The sequence below is a fragment of the Nothobranchius furzeri genome, chromosome 9 (assembly GCF_043380555.1).
Source record: "Nothobranchius furzeri strain GRZ-AD chromosome 9, NfurGRZ-RIMD1, whole genome shotgun sequence".
Classification (NCBI taxonomy): domain Eukaryota; kingdom Metazoa; phylum Chordata; class Actinopteri; order Cyprinodontiformes; family Nothobranchiidae; genus Nothobranchius; species Nothobranchius furzeri.
In genome coordinates, this window is record NC_091749.1 from 48,363,025 (window position 1) to 48,386,448 (window position 23,424).

A 23,424-nucleotide genomic window follows, 5' to 3' on the forward strand; every position below is an offset into this window, starting at 1 on the left:
GTGGGTCGGATGCTCATTAATTATACAGAGTTTTAGGCTTTTAATACACTGAAACAGAAGAGTGAGAAAAAAATTCACCCCCCTCAGAGTTGTCATGAGTGTAAACTAGATCATTTAAACAAAAAACATGTTTTGGTACCAGGCTGTAAACATGTTTATTTCTGCTGTGAAATTGGTATTTTTAACATGGGAGTCAATGAGGATTTGCTCGCTTCTGACACCAGCCCCCAGCGGATGAGGGTGGATCTGCAATTTTTGGTACTTCCGGGTTGGCCTCAATTTTTCACCCGCATTGTGGGGGATTGTGATTAATGCACATACTAAGTCTCAAATCAATATGTGTCTTTTAAAGAAGTAATTCAAGGGGAGCATATTCTTGCCTTTAAGTGGTTAATTAATACAGAACTACTAGTAATTAGGTATGAACAAAATCTGACTTTAGAATGGGGAACAGATTCTTGCTTACAAGTGGTTAATGGATTGTGCTCTATTAAAATGTGGAGTTTGGTGTTTATGTACATAACACCACAACAAAATATTTTTGGTTATTAATGCAGAATAATTATTCCCCTTGAATTACTTCTTTAAAAGCCACAGATTGATTTGATCTAATTAGTATGAGCGTTAATCAGCAACAAACCATTTACTTTATTATAGTAAAACTCTTAATTTATGGCCTGTTAATGTTAGAATTACAGCATTGGTAATTGCACCTAATAATAGTGTAGCGGAATATAGTTGGTATATTCTTACACTTTTATTAAGGTCCAGAGATATCACTGATCTAAACCTGAGCTGGATCATTAATCTTTGGACCGGGCACTTAGAATCAGAAGAGGTTATTTTTACCACAGGGAATTTTATTCAAACACTTTGTATTGACTTAGAGACAAGAAAAGAGAGAGAGAGAGAGATGGGACGTTTAAGAATATTTATTTTATAATAATTCGAAACAATCACCAGGACTAACTCTCTAATGATGGATGCAAATGGATGTGATGCTGAAGTGTTGGTGTGTGTGTGTCAGTTCAGAATCTCCATCTGGTGGAGGCGAGTCTGAGTGCGAGGTGTTGTTGCCCTAACTGACCAACGATGGATTTCAGGAGGAAGACATGAGACGCAATCTATGCTGATCTACGTACCGAACGCGGAGACCTCCGTGTTAGATCCGGATGCCAGGTCCTCGACCCTCCTTGGTGCTGGAACTGGTGAAACAGCATCGGCAGCACAACAAACCAGTCTATGGATAGTCTCCCGGTACAACGGCAGATTTCAGCATCACGTAGAGACCCCCCTTTATTGGGTCATAGAGTTCAGCTTTTATTCTGAAGGAACCGTCGTCTTGTTGATAAAACGACAGAGTTTTCCAGCTTGACAGTTCTCAGCTTAAAAGTAGAAAATACAGCTGGCCAGCCTGTACTTCACTTAGCGATGATGGACATCAGATGGATTTGAGAGCTGGTTGAACTCGCGTTGGAACTACGTTGAAACTGGCGGTGGAACTGAACTAAAATGGCGTTGTTCTGTTTCATTAAGCTTAGTTGTTTTTGAATCTTAGCCAATCGGAGTGAACAGATTAACTAAACACCACAGAGCTCTGCCACGCATCAGAAAGGAAGTTCTGATTGGATGAGTGAACAATGTGTCATGTGTTTACCTTATGTGGATCAGAATGTCTAGCTCAGTTAGTCCAATGTCCTGTTATTCATTAAACACATAAATCATAACATTGTGATTTCACAGATCAGTCACCTGATTATTATTGACCAACAGTTGTTTTGATTAGCTTTATTAGAAATAAAGTTCTTTGATTAACTAATGAAAAGCGTTCTTCGTCCTTCTTCTGTCTTCTTTGCTAGAATGTTAACACCCGAAGCAGGTGCACGACCTTGGCAACTTATGCACACTGTCACTGTGTCAAAGGGCAGCTGTTAATGGCAGAAATGGCATATTCATAACACTGCAATAGCTTAATAATGACTAATTCTGACTTAGTAGTCCATTGATATGCATATTAATTGGCAGCTAATTAATGCTTAATTTGTGTTCCTAAACTAAGGTGTTACCAAATTTTCTTGTGTTCTGTTGAAATTAGTAACACATTACTTAAAAAGCACTATTCTTGTGTGTGAAAGGGTCAGCTGGCCTTTCAGTCCCATTTCTCTGCTGTACCGGCAGCACCCATTAACGGGATACTTTGGCTTCACTGTTGAACAATGGAAGAAGATGGAGAAACTTTGTTATGAAGTCCCTCTTTGGAGCCCGAAGTGCAGAAACTTTGACGAAAATCAGAAGCTCTGAAATAACAGGTAAAGGTGAAGCTTAAAAATGGACAATTCAGAAGAATAATACTCGTGACCCCTGCTGCCTGGTTAAAAAACGCCTTTGCAAGTCATTATAGAGACTGATGTTTTCATCCTAGAAGTGCATACAGAATAAAAGTTCTTCTATAAAAATGGATATAACTTTGCTGGCTTATTAGTCTAATTAATGACAGTACAAACAACAGTTTTGATGACAATTAAACAGATGAGAAAACACAACAAAGCCAATGGTGTTTCTGTCTGTCAGAGTTGTATTGCCTATTTCACCAACAGATGGCAACAAGATAAAAGCCAAAAGCCAAAACAATTTACATTCGACTCAAGTTCACAGGTGTTGTTTCCCCAGTGACTCATCACCAGTCTCTGAATTATATACTCACAGGCATGTCAATCAAGCCAGCTATGCTCCCAAACATTGCAGTCTTTCCCCGCTAGCACACTGATCAGAAGGAAATTGCCTCTCAATAAATATGAACAATGTATTGAAGTTTATTGAAGCCACAGATTCACGTTTTCGTTCATATTACACTTAAAAAGAACTCACAACTGATTTATCTACGATAAAATGTGGATGGGAACGTCTTTTATAAAGTCAGTCAAATAAAGCATCAGTCTTACATTAAAAAGGTATACTACATTATCTGCTGAGGTCTTTGTTGTGGCTTTGCAGTGAAAGTGTGTAAAGAGTTCTTATTTACATCACATATTTGCCTCATTAAGAATCCAGTTTGTTTAAATAAGGGCTGTAGAAATGTACCAATACAGAGCAAGAGTTCTGTACCAGTCTCAAGTAGTTTAAAATAGATGCATAAAAGTGGCTAGATGATCTGGCTGGTTAGATTGGACAGATGGAATTTATTTTGCAGCAATGGTAGGGCAGGTTATTGTGGTGCACCTGTGTGGAACACTGAAAAAAAAGTTTGTAAAATCACATTTCTGTTTACAACCAGTCACTCAGAGTTGTTCTTGCAGGCTGAACATGAGAATAGTCTCCTACACCCATCTCCTAAATTCGCTTCTGTTAGAAAATAGACGGTGAAAATCTAAAAAGTCTGACAGATCTTCTCTCACTCAACATTCATGGACTCACCCATCTTGACTGGCAATGGGAAAGACTGTTGTTGGTTTGGCATAAAGTAGCGATGCACCGATACTAGTATTGGTAAAAGTTCACTGATACCAGGAACCGATACAAATGCAGTTGCCTGAAAGCGGCTTCCTGGTATCTTGTCTTTTCTGTTCACCGTATATTTTAGTTTTGTGATCATTTCTGTTTATACATTTTATTTTTTTATCTACCCCACAGTCTTTTCCTGTTCAAAGCAGAGAAGAAAATTAAACCTGCATTCCAATTCATTGGATTTTTTGGTGTGGTAGAAGTATCAGTATCGTCAAGTACTCAGATCCAAGTATTGGTATTGTGAAAAAAGTGGTATTGGTGCATCCCTAGCATAAAGGAAACAACAGAGAATGTCTCGACTTTTAGAAGCTAACCGTTAGCATTAGCTGTTATCCAATCTGGGGCAAGATGTCCAAATATCAGGAAATAAGATTCCTGCTGATTGAAGCTCAGCTGTGATGTGGCTCACTTCTGATTCCTGGAGATGGTGCATCGGTATGCAGTATCTCATGTTTCCTGAACCACTCTTTCAAAATTTGAGCTCCGTGAATCCTGGCATTGTCATCTTGGAATATGTCTGTACTATCAGGGAAGAAAACATCTATTGATGGAATAACATGGTCATTCAGTGTATTCAAGTAGTCAGCTGACCTTGTTCTTGGAGCACATCTTGTTGCTGAACCTAGACCTGACCAACTGCAGCAACCCTAGATCATAACACTGCCCCCACAGGCTTGTACAGTAGGCACTAGACATGATGGGTGCATCACTTCCTCTGCCTCTCTTCTTACCCTGATGCACCATCATTCTGGAACAGGGTCCATCTGGACTCATCAGATCAGTTTTTAATAATGCATTAAACAGTTCTTAACCCAGGTTTAGTTGTTTTTGCAATCTCCTGGTGTCCTGCTGAGCTGAGGTGGCCTCATGGAGGGGGCCATCGGCTCAAACACTGCTGCTAACCACTTAAACATTCTCCCTCTCCTGATAATAACATTTTACTTTCTTTGACATGAAATGTGCTACCACTAGTTTACCCGTTTAATTATAGATTCACTAGGATAAAGACAATAAAGTTTATTTCTTACTAAATGTGCGTGTGTGTGTGTGTGTGTGTGTGTGTGTGTGTGTGTGTGTGTGTGTGTGTGTGTGTGTGTGTGTGTGTGTGTGTGCATGCGTGCATGTATGTGTGTGTGTGCTCTGTCTTCTCGATCCCCAGTGAGTCGTGGAGGATGACTGCTTATACTGAGCCAGGATCCTCTGGAGGTTTCTTCCTGTTAAAAGGGAGTTTTCCTCTCCACTGTCACTAAATGCTTGCTTAGTATGAGGATTACTGTAAAGACACTGACACCAGTGAGTGACTCAATGCAATCTGCTGGGGTCCTTATATATAAAAATTTTTACTGATTGGCCTAATGAACTGACCTATTTTGGAATGTTTACTTTGTGGAGTGCCTTGAGATGACTCTTGTTGTGATTTGGCGCTATATAAATAAACTTGACTTGAATTGAATTGAATTGAATCCTTAGATGTTTTCTCTGCTTGATGCACGCCAATGATCTGACCCTTCTCAAACAGATTAACATCTTTTCCACGACCACCAGATGTGTCTTTCCACATGGTTGTTTAAGCAACTCATTGCATCAGTTGGGGTTAAATAACTAGTTAGCCATGCAGTAATGATCCAATTGGAGGCCTATACCTATTTGTTTAGTTAAGGCTGGGCAGTGTATGTTCTGTAATTTTTATACATTACAAAAATAGCAATATAATTGTGTTTAAACAAAAGGTAAATAGACAGAAATATTCCCACCTTCAACATCACATATTTCACATCTATCCATATTTGGCTCACATCCATTCCAGGTTCTGGATGGTTACAAACTGAATTAATGAGGAAGAAATCTACTGTGTTGTTGCTCACAGGGAATTTTAGGCTCAGGCTTTGCCCTAAAGGTGCAGCAGAAGCAAAGGCAGAAACACTTCAACAGACAGATCCCTGCAGCTGCCTGCCTCATACAGGTATTTGAAAAATGCTCAAACAGAACCTAAAAAAGTAGCAGGGCTGAATGGTCTCAAAGACTAACTTTCATTATTGAGACTATCCTTTCATGTACTTCTTCCTGTTCTTTTTTCTTTTAATGTGTTTCAGAACAAAGAATGTCCAGTCCAACTTAAATATTTTTATTTTCATATCCCAACAGGCATCATGGAGATGTTTTGCAGTGGAGAACTTTGATTCGACCACATTCAAGCTCTTTTTGAGAAAGAAATCCCACATTCCTGCTGCCTCTCTGTCCAGCCCCAAGCCCAAAAAATCGGTTAGTAATCATTTTGAGATTTCACTGGCTATTGCAACTTTATTTTATATACATATTTTATTCACAGCAGTTCAAGTGGAGGTGAATTTATTTTCTTTTTTGAGTTTATTGGTTTGACTTGATGATTATGTTGCTATGCTTCGGAATAAAACATTTGGTCTGAAAGCCATAAGAATAAAATAAATGAGACTAGCCAGTGCAGCAGCACAAACTTTGTGTATGTGAATATAATTTATTAGTTGAATCAAAAAACTTGGAATTCTTCAGTAACAATTATTTTTTTGGTAAGTTTGGTGGTGTAATGACGATTTAAAGTGGCAATGTGTAGTTTTACCTTCAATCACTGGAAATATCCATCAAAATGTTGAAAATGAATAAAACCATGTCCACTCATTAAAAAATTGCCGGCTTTGTAACATATAACCATAAAAATTGGGTCTAAAGCACATAGAGCGTGGGTCTAGCGTCTTTGGGGATGCCATATAAGTAGGGCTGCAACTAACGATTATTTTCATAATCGATTAATCTGTCGATTATTTTTTCGATTAATCGATTAATCGGTTCGTTATTGTTTAGCTATTTAACCTATACAAGTGATGGATGCATTTCAGTTAAGAAAAAAATATATAAGAAAAGTGTGCAGTTGACTGCAATCTATTTTATTGCACATGAACAGTCAGCAGTATAAAATGAGCTAAACAGTGCAAAATATCAGTCCAGAATAATTTTTTAGCATTAGCTGGAAGCCTGCTCCTTCCACCATGGATAGTGGCCTCATGTCTTTTACCAGCATGTTTAGAATAGAGTTTGTAAGTGGTATGAATTGCTGGGGGGTGAGTGTCTTGTTCCCCATGTAGTTGTCCATCGTTGCTTGTTTTTTTCTGCATAAGAAACACAAATAGACTGAAATAAGTACACATATAAAATAAAGCAGCACACACACTACAACACTAAATATTATATTATTTGAATTAATTAACAATATACAGTGATCATTTATTTTGAGGATTACGTTCTACAAAATAGCCCGCAACAGGAGATATTCAGAAAAAAAGTCTAATTTTTTTTACTATTAAAAAGCTCTAAGTAAGAAGCTCATGAGGTTTTTATTTTGAGTCGGGAGTGTTTAAATTAGCTAGAAAATGTGAAAAATGTTTATTTTGTGTAATACTGTTTAAGAAACATGATAAAAAATGTGTTGTGAGGCGTTTTACAGCGTTAGACAGTAAAACAGCCTTTTAATAGTAAAAAATGACTTTTTCTGAATTTCTCCTGTATTTATAAATTGAAAGCGTACAACTATGCCGCGTTATATTCACCTGGACACAGCTCGTCTGTATATTTTTCTCCGCGGAGTTGTCCTTTTTTGAATGAGGAACATGGTTATGGGTTTGTGCCGTTTTTTCTCTTAACCAGAACATTCTTATAAACAGACGTGCTAAATTTGGCAAGCGCATGATACACAACACGGAGGAGATTCACGATTGCATCTAGTCAATCAAAAGTAGAACACCGTAGACTGACGCGGCAAAAAAACATGTTTAACATCCACTATAACGATCTCAGCTAAAACACTAAGTCCAGCTTGTTTATTTTCTGTTACTTACCGGGCTGGCTCTTCCAAATGACGGCTCACTTGACCGCGGTGCTCTTCCTCTGCTGCATCAGCCCCCACATGTTTTCGTCTCAAATGTTCACTTAGGGACGTCGTGCTTCCGTGCCATGCTAGATGGTTTTTGCATATTTTGCAGGTCACCCGTCTTTTCAAGGCATCTAGAGTGAAGTCCGGGGTTTCTCTTCAGTTTTGTCGCTTCTATTTTTCTTCCGTATTTCTTCTTGTTCCGCCATCTCTCACAGCAAGATGAGCGTCAGTAACGTGATACGTCATGAAAACCGAGGGCACTCATTGGCTCATTTCTTCTTCTACGGCTCCACTGGTAGATCAGTGGCTCATTACTGCCACACACTGGCGGCAAATTTAACAGATTGTAGCCGATGTCAGATTGTGGTAAAAATAGACTTTATGCGGTAAAATATGATTATTAAACAACTAATCGATGACTAAAAAAGTTGTTAACTATTTTAATAATCGATTATAATCGATTAAATCGATTAGTTGTTTCAGCTCTACATATAAGACACCATGTTTCTTTTTGGCCAGCCCGGTGTCCTGTGCCTGTTAATGACGTCACACTACTTTTCCATGTTCGCAAACATTTCAGTAGTAAGAAACATTAATTTAATAGCAAAACTGTTAAACTCTTTCCAGAAGCTATGTGAAAAAACATAATCAAAAGAGATGCAACATATTTTGGCCGAGTGGAGTTTCTGTAGTATGATGATGTCATCAGCAGGCACAGGACCCCAAGCAGATCTGGAAACTACAGAACCAGAAAACTACAATCAGCATTGCATTATCTCAATGGAGTTAACTGAACTATCAAAGTTTGAGGAGTCACGCTGAGGTTGCATGCTTTCTGCTCCACAGGTAATATTTACTGCAATGTTTTTTTAAAGTAGCGACAGTCACGGTGATATGGTGTAAAATTACCCTGAAATGTATGTATGTACTACCCCCTAGTGCCAGGAAACTACACACTGCCACTTTAACGGCAAAATTCATCAAGCCAAAAATCAGACTTCAGAATGTATTTGTTTATTTGTTTATGCTATTTGAGCTCCAAACCAAGTTGTGATCTTAAACATGTTCACTTTAATCATATAATGTCTTCATTTCATTACCTGACCTTATTACTGTGTTTCTCTGGCTCTTACGTTCTCTGTCACTATGTTTTTATGCCTCTAAACTTGACCACTTGATTCAAAATTTAAGATGATTCTTTGTCAGACCATTTATACTTTCATACAACATGGCACAGAATTATGTTTCAGGTCCCAGGAGTCAATAATGCAGCAATAATATGGTGTAATATACTGGTATAAAAATGTCCAAATGTACAGGTAGGGTGGTTAATGTACAGGAAGCAGAGGTTCTAAAGTTCCCCGTAATGAGTAACTGGCTGCCCAGTTTGGTTATGACTTTTTAAATTATTGTTTCAAAGCACTTTGTTCACACACAGATTGAAAGTGGATGTCCATATACGATGGTCATTCATAACCCACATTCCCTCTTTGCCACTGTAAGTGTGCAGAATCGTGAATGCGAGACCAAAAACTATAATAGGATGTCCTACAGCGTTTCATTCCAGATCTAGATCCCCTTGGACCAACAGGCTGCTGGGTAGGGTCATCGTATTTCCCACAGTTATCATGAGTTTCATCAGTTTGAGCCTTGAAGGCAACCCGACGCTGCAAGAGGAGAGCGGTGAATCAATGTGGGGACGACTGCTGCAGGGGAGTTGTGTTGACAAGTAGATGGTTTCTTGGTCCACAAAAACATCTATTTAATCCCATATTTCACTGGGCTGTAACTGTCAAAGGAATTTGCAAAATGTCTTGTTTCAAGCTGTTCTCCTTTGCCTCTTCAGGTTGCATGGACTTGCTCTATTTCTGATTGGAAGGGTTTGAACATGTACCCTTCCCTCTCTAAACATTCAGGTGTTTGGAATCCATCTCAACCAATTCTCAATATAGTTTTCATGGGTCAAAATGTGCAAGAAATGTGAGAACTGCGAGAGGGGTTTGTGACCCATTTGCAAAAAACAGACACAATTAAAGCTGCAATAGCAAATCTGCAAAACAAGCTGGCTTTGAAACACAAACATGGTTGCATAACTCTCACTCCTCATGTCAACTATCATCCCTAGGCCATGCACACCTAATACCAGAACATGCATTTCCACATTAAATGAGATTGTTGCTGTAGTGGTAGCAGCCAGCTGTTTCTCATTCTCTGGTATTACTGAGGGGAGAACCTCTCACGCCAGTGGTGTTCTGTTGCTAAATACATGAGTGCATTATGAATGGAGGATCCATGGTAAAAGTGCTGAAGTGCAGCAGTTTGGTGAGACAGACAACTGGGTGGTTGGGGTTTTATTTATATGTTTGTGTTGGCTGTTATTTGTCTGTTTTCTCAGTGTTTTGATGGTTCTATTTTTGGTTGGTGTTAATTTTGCACCGCGAGTAGCAGTTCCAATCTGAGGAATGAGATCCTGGTGCTGTTCGACTTTTCCAATGTGTCCAACAATAATGTTGGCTCTAAGTGTGTTTGCGCGTGTTGGATGCTAGGTGTTATCATTCTTCCCAACCAAATCAGCATTGTAAAACAAATTGTTGTGTTTTTATGTTGAGGCAATGACCACAGTTAGTGGCAGCTGTTGAAAGTAATTTATAAAGTAATCTAATTAACTTAGTTACTATTGACATACAGTAATCATTGTTTCCATACTTTTGAATGGAAACAGCAGTCAGTAATCAAATTACAGTTTCAAGGTAACTGGCAACATTGGTTACAACAGTGTTAAGAGACGTGAAAGATATGTATGTGATGGCTTGTTTTGCAGATTTGTCATTTTAGCTTTAAGACCCTTTATGATGAAATTGACAAATTTGTTGCTTGGTGGTTGCATTTTCTATGCAATTATGCTCTAAGATCTATGGGACCCAGTCACATTTTTACCAAATGTTCTATGCATACCAGCTCTACATTAACATAGTTTATATTTATGCCACATGTCTGACTAGTCAGCAAGAGTTTTAGAAGTGACCCTGGCATTAGTAACATCCATGTGAAAACCAAGATGCAGGTTTTTCTTGCAAATTGTCAGAACTCTCACTATTTTAACAGAAAGTGTTTTGCTGTTAGGGTCAAGAATATCAGTTTAGTGCCAGTAACCTGACAAAATACAAAAATTATGAGACACAGCTGTCCTTATTTTTCTGCTGGGTCATCCAAATGTCATGCAAATACCATTTTCTGCGCTGATGTGTTTGCATTTATTTTGCAGGTGAAAATGAGGAGGAAGCTGAAGAGTACTGACAAGGACAACTATCCAACTTCTCCCACAGTGCCCAGCATCACCTGCGACTCAATATTTGACAGCGGGAGAGAACTAAGTTCAGATGTTTACAGCACCATCGGCACAGGTTCCAAAACTTGCTTGTCATAGTGGTTCAGCACCTTTTACATTGACATCACTAGATGTAGGGCAGATATTAAATCATCTGATATTTATGCTAAGCTATGCACATTGTTTTATTAAATTAACAAAGAGTGTTTCCTGTCAGTGAGTATGCAAATAAGAAAAGAGTAAACAATGCAGCCATGTCTGCAGATCAAACTTTTGTCGATGGTACCTTAAACATGTTGTTAGATTTGAAGGTGAGAAGATTGCAATTTCAAGAGATTTTTTATTTTTTATTTTTAGCATTTGGCAGATAAAAAGGTAAAGGTAGGTTTTTTGCAGAGAGAGTGGAGCATTTTAGAAATACCCTTCAAACACTAAGAATTAATAATAAAGAACTAATCAGTTTGGTAAAATATCACAGGTCAGTGATTAAGCATCCGAAATTCATCACATTATATGACATTTCCATTTCTAAAAAGCATTTTCCGATTTGTGTGGAAAAAGTTAGATGAACGCATTAAGCTAAATTAGAATCAAAATGCGTTCCTGTCTGTCTCTCTGTTGGCCATTTAGCATATTGCAAACCGTCTGCTTGGGATATGTTCCAGTTTGCCAATGACACCAAGAAGGATAAAGGGGCTGTTGGGAATACACTGACTCATCTTAACATTGTGTAAAAAACATACTTTTATCTGGAGAAAGTGGAACAGTTCTATTCCTATTACAATGTGGAAAAAAACTTACAATTGAAGTAAAAATAAAATGCAAAAATCTAAACCCTCATGGATAAAATAAAGACATCACCACTAAAACTTTAAATATTTAAATCAAATATTTGCCTCCAGCACTGTTATCCATTTTCCTTTGAATACGAAAGGTTTACCACTGAGTTGCATCATTTTGTAAATCATAGGTAGGCAAGGTGTGTGTACACATGGAGTATTGAGTCAGAATGTTTAGATTTGTAGAAAAATGAAGATTCTCTCTCTCTCTCTCTCTCTCTCTCTCTCTCCCTCTCTCCCTCCCTCTCTCTCTCTCTCTTCCTACACGCACACACACACACACACACACGAGAAAAAAATGTAAATTCATATTTAATCACTTGTAATGTCGAATGTTTTCTGCACATTGGTTAACAGAGGTGGATGAATACTGACTGGACAAATGGACTGATGTATTGATAGATTAGTACAGGATTGATGAAAGGGTGGATAACTGGATGGATGGTTGGATGAATGGGTGGAGGAGTGGCCAGTGTTCTCTGAAACATTCCATGTGAACTGAATGGACTCTCACCTTTATTATTCACAACACTGCATGCAGGGTGTTAATGGATATGCTGTACAAAGAAGAACAAAGAAAGATGCCAGAGAGGACACTCTGTGTTGAAAGGATACTTTTAGCACATCCATAGCATGAAACAGCTAATTGGAGGATGCTGCTTGTGATCTCTATGAGTTTTTTGTTGTTTGTATTGCCTCACACACGAAGAGCTTGGATGGCTGACTGCAGCTCTCCCACCAACATGTAACTCAGCAAATGTTTGTGCTTTGCACTCAGCTCTGAGCATAACAGCAGGGTTTAATTTACCCTGTTGTAAAGATGTGTATACTTCATGCTCACAGTTAAATCTCTGCCTTTGATTTGAATCTAATCTGATGCTAGAGGCCAGACTGCTCATCTAGCATAACAGCATGTTGCTTTTAACTGTGATGCATTTTAGTAAATTAGCACATTCAAAGTATGCATTGGTCACAGAGACTGCATTTCAAGTAAGACAGGTCTTTTGTGTATTTTTAATGTCGCTCTGAAATATAAACATCCCACCGAACAGTTTATTGTTGAAACCAGAAAGCCTGAGTGACATCGAAATTGTCTGTAAATGTTGAGGGTATAGTGATAACAATGCATTATATATGCAAACACACAGTGATGTAGGTGGGCCTGTAAACACTTGGTAGTACCGGAACTTTGCAATTTTATCTCTCAAAGTATATATATATATATATATATATATGTATATATATATATATATATATATATATATATATATATATATATATATATATATGTGGTGCTGAGAGATGGGTACATACACATTTTTACAATTTGCACTGCATTAACACCATTCTATCATTTTCCCTTTGTGTCAGTTGGCAGGCAACCCTTTACCTGACATCGGAATATAGAAACTATTATAAACTCAAAATCAGCAGTGTAATATTTGAAAACTTTCATTAATTGTTTTCTTGTCTATTTTTCCATTTGTTCATTTGGTTGTTTCTATATTTAAATGAATTGCTGCTGATTAAAAAAACATAGTTTTAGTTACTGACTTTTGCTTTTTTATCACTCAAACTGTAACATGAACTGCAGACATGGTTATCTGTCACTCTAGTTTCCTATTTTATCTCTCTGTAGTTGTTCAGCTTCCTTCTCTCAGTTTAATAGCTTATTTTCTTGCTTGTGTCTTTTTTCCTCTCTTCTGATGTTTTATCCGTGTGCCTGGTTTGCAGGATCCCAGGCACTTGGAGGATGTGGTAAGCTGCTGTCAGTGCCTGTGTTCTGCACTCATCCTTTGTACATGCACTGTTCTTTCCTGTGTTTTTTAACAGCTGTCTGGTTTCCTAATTATGTGACTAAAACAACACACATGTGCTCCACAAACCTGTTATTTCCTGTAAATTTCAGTTCCTGTCATGGTCATGTTTTTGTGTCCTGTTGTGTGTGTGTGTGCCTCAGATCGCCAGCAGTCGTGGACATCTTTATCTTCTCTTCAGTTCAGCTCATCACCTCCAGGTAAATAATCTGTTAGTTTAGAGTAAACATCAGCCAAGTTCAAATGGGTTAGAGTTAGGGTTCAAATACCTTAGGTGTGAACTCAAACACACAAGCTGGTGTATTCAGTTGACCTTATGTTTTATCTGATTGTTGTGTATTAAAAAATTATATTCCAGACCTGTGTTTGTGCTGGACTCACACCAACACATGAAATTTAAACTATTTTCCTACTTCAGTAAATGAAAATACATATCTGCCTGTCGAAGCATGTCAAGATACATTTATTCTGGCTAACAGCACAAATTAAGAACTTTCCATTTCAAATCCATCCAACGCCGTGTCACTTCACACCATTTTTCCCCTTTTTTTCACACATCAAAATCATGAACCTGTTGTATCACACTTCTCTAACTGGTGTGGTTTCAAAACACCGCAACTCTAGACTGAATCATCACTCGTTTTCGCGCAGCCTTCGACAACAAGTCAGCTGGCTCTGCATTAATTAATTGTTTATTAATTATTATTTTTTTAAATTTTATTCTATTCTATTTCAGGAAAAACTCTAATCCCCACGTGACCAATTATTGTGATATATCACATCATAAAAGAATCTTGCGCTCGACTCAAAGCGTTTGAGAAATATGACACCAAATGTTAGTGTTAAACAGAAATGGGCAGTAGAAAAGGCTTTTTGTGCTTTTCTTCCAAAGATTACTAGAATTCCACCTTTAAAACTAAATAATATTACTGATAAAAATATAACATGTTGACATGGAATCGTGTTTTGCCCCGGGTATTTGTGCTCCATCTATTTAAAATCCTCTGATTCTAACCACTTAATTAGTGGAAGGTCTAATGTGCGTGATAGTACCGTCTGAAAGTGTACACCAGTTGAATACTCTCCACCTACTCCCAAACTGGGTTGGCCATGAAGCCTGTATAAAAAAGAAATAATGAATTGAAAGAACCATTTAGGAGCTGCTGTTTAGTTTTTCCCTTGTGGGCTCCTGCAATAACACGGTTGTTCAACATGGCAAAGGGCCAAGGAGAACGAAGACAACACACAAATAGATTTCACACTACTTCACACGACATGTTTTTTCTCTTTTCCTGGTAATTTATGCTAAATCTTACACAGTCAAACTAAGTGCTTGAGAAATGTTGGATATTGTAATCGCACAGTGTTTGAATTGACAGGCAAAATAAGACGATTTTGAAGCAAACATTTGCTTTGCTTTTAATGTGTTTTGATAATGAATGAGATGGAAGTGGGTGTTTAATTCATAAGTGATGCAACCGGGACTTTGTCTTCTGCTTGACTACAAATACGAGGTGAGACGAGTCAGATTCTGTTAGTCGTTCTACGCTACAGTAATGAACAAAGAGACAGGCTGCCATGAAAGGATGCTGGGCTGCTCAAATTAGGGGAGGAATGAAAGAAAACCCATGTTTCATTTTAGAAAAAACTAGAAAGTACAAAGTGACAAGAGAAGCAAAGGGAACAGATCAACAGCATTCTGTTCCCCTTGGACAGGTAGGGTCAGTCTTAAAGGGATACTATCCAACTTTTTCATATTTATCATTCATTTGAGCCAGTATGACCCTTTACGTAATGAAATGTCACTCAGAATCGCTCTGTGGCCAGAGTGCTGGTCCGGTCCCTGTAGGACTTACTAAAGTGGAGCTGACATACCTGAAGCTGACGTCTGCTTCCTGCATGTTTCCTGCCTGTTTTAGATCACGACCATAGCTTATTTGTTTGATTTAATGATGAATCACTCCTGTAGACACTAATGAAGGCTGAGGAGACATTTCAGCTGGCTGGCCTTAAAAAGTCTTGGGACTGCCATTCTGCAGCGAAATGAGACCGGGCTGGTGACCAGCATGAGGAGAAGGAGCCAAGTGTTGTGGCTGTGAATGGACCTTCCACAAACTACTGAGGCAACTATTATTATTGTGCATTGATCATCCAATCAACCAAGCAGCTAAAACAAGAGTAAATACCAACAGGAGAATTTTCAGAACATTTTGTTTTATTTTTGAAGCACTATCCCCACTTTCAACTATGATGGTGAGATTGATACTTAAATGACGTATTTCATTGTAAATTTGACTAATGAGGCTTTCCAATTATTTAAATATTACACTAATTATATTTTTTATGAGGCAATATTGTTGACTGAGAAATCTCATCACCTCAGACTTTAAAGGCATTTATATTGAGCCTCCTTCAAATGAGAACAAAGTAGAATAAATATTATAGGTTTACTGTCAACAACATAGTCCCCAGAGAAAAGGTGCCTCGTGCTGTGAAGCGTAGCGGTGGTTTGTTGATGATGTGAAACTCCTTTTTAATTAAAATGACACTAAATATCTTGTTAAGATTCGCAATAGTGTCAAAACTATCAAATACATCATTAGCCATGCCAGATTATTTCTATACACAAAACCATCTGCAAGGAGCTCCAGGGAAGGTGCGTAGGCAAAAGTGTAGAGCACTGAAGCAGCACCAGCACACCCAGTCTGATGAACCAGCTTTCCCTGCATGGCGACATGGTTTATGCAAATTGTTTTCTTTAAACTGATTTTTCTTAGGACTGCGGTTTCACAAATATCAGCTTATATATATACTCAACTCAGCCTTTATTTATAAAGCACCTTACATGCATGAGCATGCCACCAATGTGCTGTACAATTACAGAATAAAACATATAGCGCCACAGACATAATAAAACCACAAATGAGAATTACAAAATATAAAACATTAACAATTGCTAACCTACAGAATTAAAAGCCAGATCATAAAAGTAGGTTTACAGCCTCATTTTAAAAACTGCTACTGATGGAGAGCCCCTAATAGTTAGGGGCAGTGCGTTCCACAGTTTCGGACCCACAACAGAGAACGCTCTGTCCCCTCTCAACTTCAACCTGGCCTTAGGAGCCACAAGTAGCAGCTGGTTCTCAGAGCGGAGTGACTGGGCTGGAACATTTGGCTGCAGCAACTCCGTCAAATAGGCTGGAGCCACACCACTCAGCGCATTAAACACCATTAAAAGAAGTTTAAAACTAATTCTAAAATCAACAGGCAACCAGTGGAGAGCAGCCAAAATTGGTGTCACGTGTTCACGCTTCCTTTTGTTGTCCAAGAATCTTGCTGCAGCATTCTGGACAAGCTGCAGCCGGTTTACAGTACCCTTACTTACACCAAATAAAACAGAATTACAATAGTCGAGTCGTGAGGTAATAAAAGCATGAACAACAGTCTCAAGGTCACGTCTAGATAAAAACGGCTTTACTTTAGCCAAACGTCTTAAATGATGAAATGAAGAGGATACTACAGTACCCACATGAGCATCCATGCAGAATGCACTGTCCATCTTCACGCCAAGGTTGACTGCTGAAACACCCAAATAGGAGTTCAGTTCACTGCAGTCTACGTTTGAAAAATCAACATGTCCGCTCGGACCAAACAACAGTGCCTCTGTTTTTTTCTTCCCATTGAGACACAGGAAGTTTTCTGCCAACCATTTCTTAATTTCTGCCAGACAATCCAAAAAATTTTTTATCTTCTGATCACCGGCGCCATCTAGAGGCAAGTGCAATTGGCAGTCGTCGGCATAGAGATGGAATCCAATTCCAAACTTTTGTAAAATGTCACCCAATGGGAGAATATAAATTGAAAACAGCAAGGGTCCCAGTATTGAACCCTGCAGTATCCCCCATGGCAGATGAGCGAAGCCCAATGAGAAGCCACTCATCCTCACACAAAACATCCTGTCACGTAAATACGATCTAAACCAGTCCAGGACTTGCCCAGAAATTCACACATGATGTTCAAGGCGATGGAGCAACACTTCGTGGTCTACAGTATCGAAAGCTGCTGTAAGATCCAATAGGACAAGCAGCACTGGACTGCCACCGTCTGTTGCTAAAAGAATGTCATTAAAGACCTTGATAAAGGCAGTCTCGGTACAATGCAACATTTTAAAACCTGATTGGAGGGTCTCTAAAATATCGAAGTCCTTAAAGAAGTCCATGAGTTCAGTATAGACACATTTTTCAAGCATCTTACCCAAAAAAGGGAGCTTGGAGATTGGCCTATAATTCACTGGTAAGGAAGCATCCAACCCAGGTTTTTTTAAAAGTGGGTGAATAACTGTTTTTTTTAATCCGTCGGTACAAAACCAGAAGCCAGACTGTTATTGATTATGTGCAAAATCAGTGGTGCAACTGTTGGAAAAACTTCCTTAAGCAAACGGGGGGGGGGGATATCTTCTGGTGACCCACTAGGTTTAGACTCGTTAAACAGACTGGTGAACTCTGAAAGTGATACTAGATAAAAAGAGACCAGCCGTTCCTCAAAAGACGTAGAGGAGCTTAACACACTAGATTTAGGCAGGGCGTCTCGCAGCATCGCCACCTTGTCGATAAAAAAGGTGTATATATATATATATATATATATATATATATATATATATATATATATATATATAAAACACTCTTTACCAGAAAATATAAGATAATGCATTTAAAATAATTTGAAAGCTGCAAATCTTTTAACTGGGAAGAATTTTAAAATAATATTTAGCAATGAAAAAGGGGCAAAAGCTGTCCTCAGAAACAGAAAGCTTTAAAATGGCTAGAAATGTATGCAGGACGCCATTGTTGTCAAAGATGCCAGTTCAGGGAACCATTTATGAAATTTGCTGATTTACGTTCTCTACTTGTGTGGATTTACCCTTTCTTATAAAAGCATGCTAAATAAAAAAAAGTTTACTTGTAAATGCATTTTGGAAATAAATAAATATAGACTGTCCACTGGTATGTTCATCATCCAGGATTTCTAGAGCTTTTCTGCCAGATTTTTGCCATTTATTGTGGTTGTGGACTCTGATTGAATTCCCCATCTTTAAGTGACTGCTAATGCAAATCAGAGCTCTGTTTAGAACAGGCAAGGGCATCTGAGGCCACAATGATTTTACATAATATAAATAATTTCAAAATCATTGAGGGTTTTGAGAAAAGTTGTGTTTTCAAGGATGTATTTTTGTGCGACATCCTGTCTGTTTAATTTTACTGCAATAAAAACTGAAGAAGAAATTGGAGAAAAACAATTTCTACAAACCGGTAAGTAATGAATTCAAACCTTGAAATAGGAACAGGTCACCACATCGATGATCACATTTAAATCGCTGTGTTTGTGTGATCATGTGCAGTGAAAAGAAGCATCGGTCTTTTGGATACCCAGTCCTCGAACCTTTTCCCGAGGAACTGCAGCTTTGCAGACGACATGGAGCTGGAGTCGGAGCGAGAGAGTGAACTGGCTCCTGCCACCTCACTATCACAGTGAGTTCGCCCCCTTTTCATTGAAGTGCTGTTGCAAGAGACATTAACACCACATTGTTTACAGTGTTCCTATGTGAGTGAAAATTTAAAGAGTGGAAACAGGAAGATCTGCATATATAGTGTGCTGTTTGTAATTAACCTTTGCAATATGCCGGACCCAGAGGTCTCATGATGCTCTGTTCCACATGCTGCAACCGATATGAGGAAATGAGAGTTAAGTAACTGCACTGTAATGTAAGAGCACAGTAAGTGAAACAACTGGGGCGACAGTTTTGACCCGTGGGACTTGCTTTCTAAACGGCAGTGTAATGATGCAGAGTGAGAACTGCATGCAGCAGGGTTGTTGGCAAGATAACTCTGTGCTCTGTTGGCTCCAAAATATGTAACCAGCTGTTCTCAAAGAGCAACGCCACATCAAATCCCATGCTAAATTGAGCCATCATGAGATAGTACTGTTTATGGTTTCCATGACGATCAAATAAAGTGTGAGAAATCCTTGGAAATGTTATTTATTCAGCTAGAACATTTTTTTAATTCAATTTGAGATTAAATTCCTCCCAAATATGTCCCTGTCATATTTATGAATAGAAAATGTCAAGTTTTTTTCTCTCCAAAAAGCTGATTTTGATCTTCCATGTGGTATTGTGAATAGAAGATAATTGGGCTTTAGCATTATAGTAAAAAGGCCACACATCTTTTTAATTACAAACAAAAAAGGCTCTTTGTTTAATGCAACCAGAAGACATACAAGAGAAGTGATAAGAAGAGATTGGAACAAAGGAGTTTGTGAGGTGAGAGATAAAAACATTCAGCTTCGCATCAGGAATACTTCTGAGCAATCGAAGGTTGTAAAAGAGCAAGACATTGTGTAATTAATGGAGAAAACAAGCCAAAGCTAAGAGATAATGATAGTGACAGAGGTTATATTACATTAAATACAAGGAGGCAAAACAAGACGGTTTCTATTTTTGTGAAACAAATCAGAGTGCCTTTGTAACGAGGAAGTTAGAAGTGTGTTCAAACAGAAAGTGGTAACCTCAACACTAAACGAGAATTCCCATGAACTGTAAAACACATGTAAAGAATAATGTTACCATGTCAACAGAGAAAAATGTTGGATAATCTGAAGCCACCCCAGTGTGAACCTTGTTTTTCAAGTTCAGCGAGCTGCTGGCTGTATAATTCAGCTGTTCAGGACTCCAAATTTCTCAGGAAGGTCAGTGGTAATTCCCCATGGCCACAGTATTCAGTTATTCCCATTGTTTTATTGTTCCTTTTTGCGTAATCGGATTCTAGGCTATATGACAAACGTTGCCCACTTGTGGCTGAAGTGGTAAATAAATATTAACAAACCATAAATAACAAGAGAACTAGAGTGCTTGTAGAAAAAAAAACCTACTGGATATGTTTTAAATCTCAGAACTAAGGAACATATAAGATATGTAAAAATAAGTTAGTCAGTATAATGAGATTTTGTAAGAAGCAGTATTATAGTGATGTATTGGAAAATTTAGAACCAATGTTAAATGCACCTATAAGATAATAAATAAAATCATGAAAAAGAAATGGTCGTTCAATGTGAGTTTGTACATTTTATTTGTATCATCACAGACAGAAAATCATAAAAGATCAAAACAAAACATAAAGTCATAAAGTGTGGAAAAATGAATTAAAAAAGAGAATGAAGAAAGAAAATGAATAAGAAAAGTTAAAAAAAAAAAAACAAAAGATCCCGGGAAAGACTGAATTGGTAGTAACAGCAGGATGAAAGGAAGGGAGTGAGGAGGAATCAACAAAAGGTCACACCAAAGCCAGCCTGAACAGATGAGTTTTCAGCTGCTTCTGGTTGGTGAGAAAAAATAATAAAAAAGGACAAGTTTGTGAACTGGATACACAGAATTTGATATTAAACAGGTAAAAATACTACACACTGGGGATTTAAGTCTTTTCTAGTGAATAATATATTTTCTTTATGGACTAATTATACGATAAAATGTCTTTTTGCTTTCTAAGAATTTTTTGCAGTGTGTCTTTTTTTGGAGTGTAGAAAATGTTTATTTTGAATCCTAGGAATCCTAAGGTAGAAAGGGCCAGTGTGTGTTACAAGTTTCTGTCTACACCCTTTTGGACACATAAGTCAACTGGAATCCGTTGTTGTTTGTACCAAAATAAATTAATTCATTCAAACTTCTAACTATTAACAATTATGTTATATTTCAAAGTTTTATTCAGATATGTACTCAATATAACATATTTTAATTTTGTATTTTTAACGTAATACACTAATACTAATGTGAAGAAAAAAACGTGTCTTATTTGCAGACAGTTGTGAAAAAAAAAACTATTTCCCATAAATAAAAGTGTTCATTTCTAATTTTACATAAAAATATTGACTGCATTCGATAAAAACATATAAAGAAGAACCCAGGGGTAAAGGCAACATGATTTCCTTCTCTTCTTTTGAGTTGAGCTTTGACTAAAATAATACCCAAATCATTACTAGTGCTGAATATTCAACAAGAGCTTAGTATTTAAAATAAACGGACACAACACAAATTCGTGATTTAGGGTTTCGTTCAGTTTCACCTCACATGTGCTGCCAGCCTAACAGCATCTCTATGAACTCACAGTTTTCCCATATTTAAATGAGGTAATGTGTATGTGTGCATTTAAATGAAACCCACCAGGTTTGTAACTTGCTGCCTTGGCAAAAAGGAGGATTTTAAAAGAGCTGATTGGTTTGTGCCATGCATTTAGCATGAAATTCTCTTTCTTTGAAAAGTTGGTGTTTTTTTGCGTCTTTGGCAAAAATAAAGATAGAGAGGGGGGGGGGGGGGAGGGAAAGAGAGAGAGAAACAGTTTGAGCTTTCAAAAAAGGAGGGCACGTGTGTCGAGAATTTTTTTCCATTGATGAGTGTCAGGAGCTGGCATTGAAGTGAGCTCTTGGGGCGTGGGGTTGTCTCACCCTGGCCTGTACTGGTGCCCCCGAAGTCCCAGGCTCCTCCTATTCCATGTGCTTGGGTCTGTTCTCAGGGCTAACTGATCGGTGTCCGTCCTTTATATCAGCTGCTGGGGCATGAATCCCCCCTTTCCCTCTCCCTCTCTTTCCCAGTTTGTGTGGTACGTCTCTTTTCTCCCTGCCTGTCCGTTCTGAGGCGTAAACAAATGTGTTCTAACATGCCACAAACATGATAAAGGCCTGTGGGAAACAGGAGGAATATCCCACATCACTCTTGCTTTAGAGTAAAACTGCTCTGGCATATTCTGACACCCGGATCAACCAATCTGTCAGGACAGGACAGGTTACAAAAAAAAAAGAAAAGTTGGCTCCACAAATTAATGTTATTGCTGTTTTATATTACTAATCAAAAAACGGGATGTAGTAAACACAAACTCAAAGAGCATTCCAACAACAAAAGTATTTTACAGAACAATTACCACAGCCTACATCCATCCCCAAACTCTAATTTAAACATAATATAAATGAGTAACTATTTATTTATTTGTTTGTTTCATTGTCAAATTAAAATGAGAAGATGCAGGGCTCGATCAGAAAGCACCAATGATGGCATTTCTGCTTGATAAAGTCAATAGTTGTTGTTGTTGGGTTTTTTTTTGCACTTAAAATGAATGGTTCTGTTGGAGCTGAGGTACATTCTTTTTTATTGTCACCTTAGTCGGGCGTGTTTGGGACAGATGTCCGTCTTCCGATTGTGCATTGAGAACAAAGGCAAGTTAAAGAAATGCAAATTGTTCTGAGTTGTTAAACCTGATGGTGGTTTGCACCAACTTAGTGCTATTTACTTTGTTTGTTACTTTGCTACTTTGCTTTTTACTTTGTTTTAGGAAGGATAAAGTAGGAGGCGCAAGTGAGATACAGCAAAAGAGGTGTAAAGCAGTCCTGTCATGTCATCTCATATCATAGGGAATAACCCCTTTTAAGATGCATGTTTTTCATTAAAAATAATACCTGTTTTATTCTTTGAAATCTAAGATATAATTGAGTAGTTTTGAAAACTGTATCTGTAAAATAAAGATTTCTGTACCAAACGTTCAACTAAGTCTTAAAGAAATGGTGTCCTTAATGTTTTGATGATGTCCATCGAAGGAAGAGGAAACTGTTTCATTACTTACATAATTTGCATCATGTGTATGAAAAATTGTCATCTCCATTTTAAAGTCAAGCATATTTGCCTCACTGTTTGGTCTCCAGTTACATCACTATCCCATATTCTTTTTATTATAAAAATGGATTTCTGTAATAGCTCAGCGAGGACATTATTGACATATTATCCTGTTAATTTGACCAAATGTTATGATAGCCTTTTTGCAGCTCAGCCCATTGCTCTGCCTTTGAGAGCTGTATAATGAGACTCATACAGACCCTTTTTTTTCCCACAGCGAGCACGACTCAACAACACGTTCAGCGCTCTCCCACCTCACAGACTCATTCACTGCTTTTTCACTGTAATGAACCCTGATAAGTAACAGCTATTCAATAATT

At 37.9% G+C, this 23,424-nt stretch overlaps 1 protein-coding gene across 5 annotated transcripts in view; it reads left to right on the plus strand.

The window, feature by feature from the left end:
* The window catches only part of kcnq1.1 (potassium voltage-gated channel, KQT-like subfamily, member 1.1), a 102,101-nt gene that overhangs the window by 73,853 nt on the left and 4,824 nt on the right, over positions 1-23,424 (plus strand). For 3 of the 5 annotated variants that reach the window (XM_070554505.1, XM_070554507.1, XM_070554509.1), the window contains exons 9-14: positions 5,372-5,467; positions 5,650-5,766; positions 10,674-10,812; positions 13,310-13,333; positions 13,536-13,592; positions 18,791-18,920. In XM_070554505.1, the coding sequence (XP_070410606.1) occupies positions 5,372-5,467; positions 5,650-5,766; positions 10,674-10,812; positions 13,310-13,333; positions 13,536-13,592; positions 18,791-18,920 (563 nt within the window). The remainder of the gene's footprint in view (positions 1-5,371; positions 5,468-5,649; positions 5,767-10,673; positions 10,813-13,309; positions 13,334-13,535; positions 13,593-18,790; positions 18,921-23,424) is intronic. The other 2 variants (XM_070554506.1, XM_070554508.1) reach the window with 1 other exon arrangement.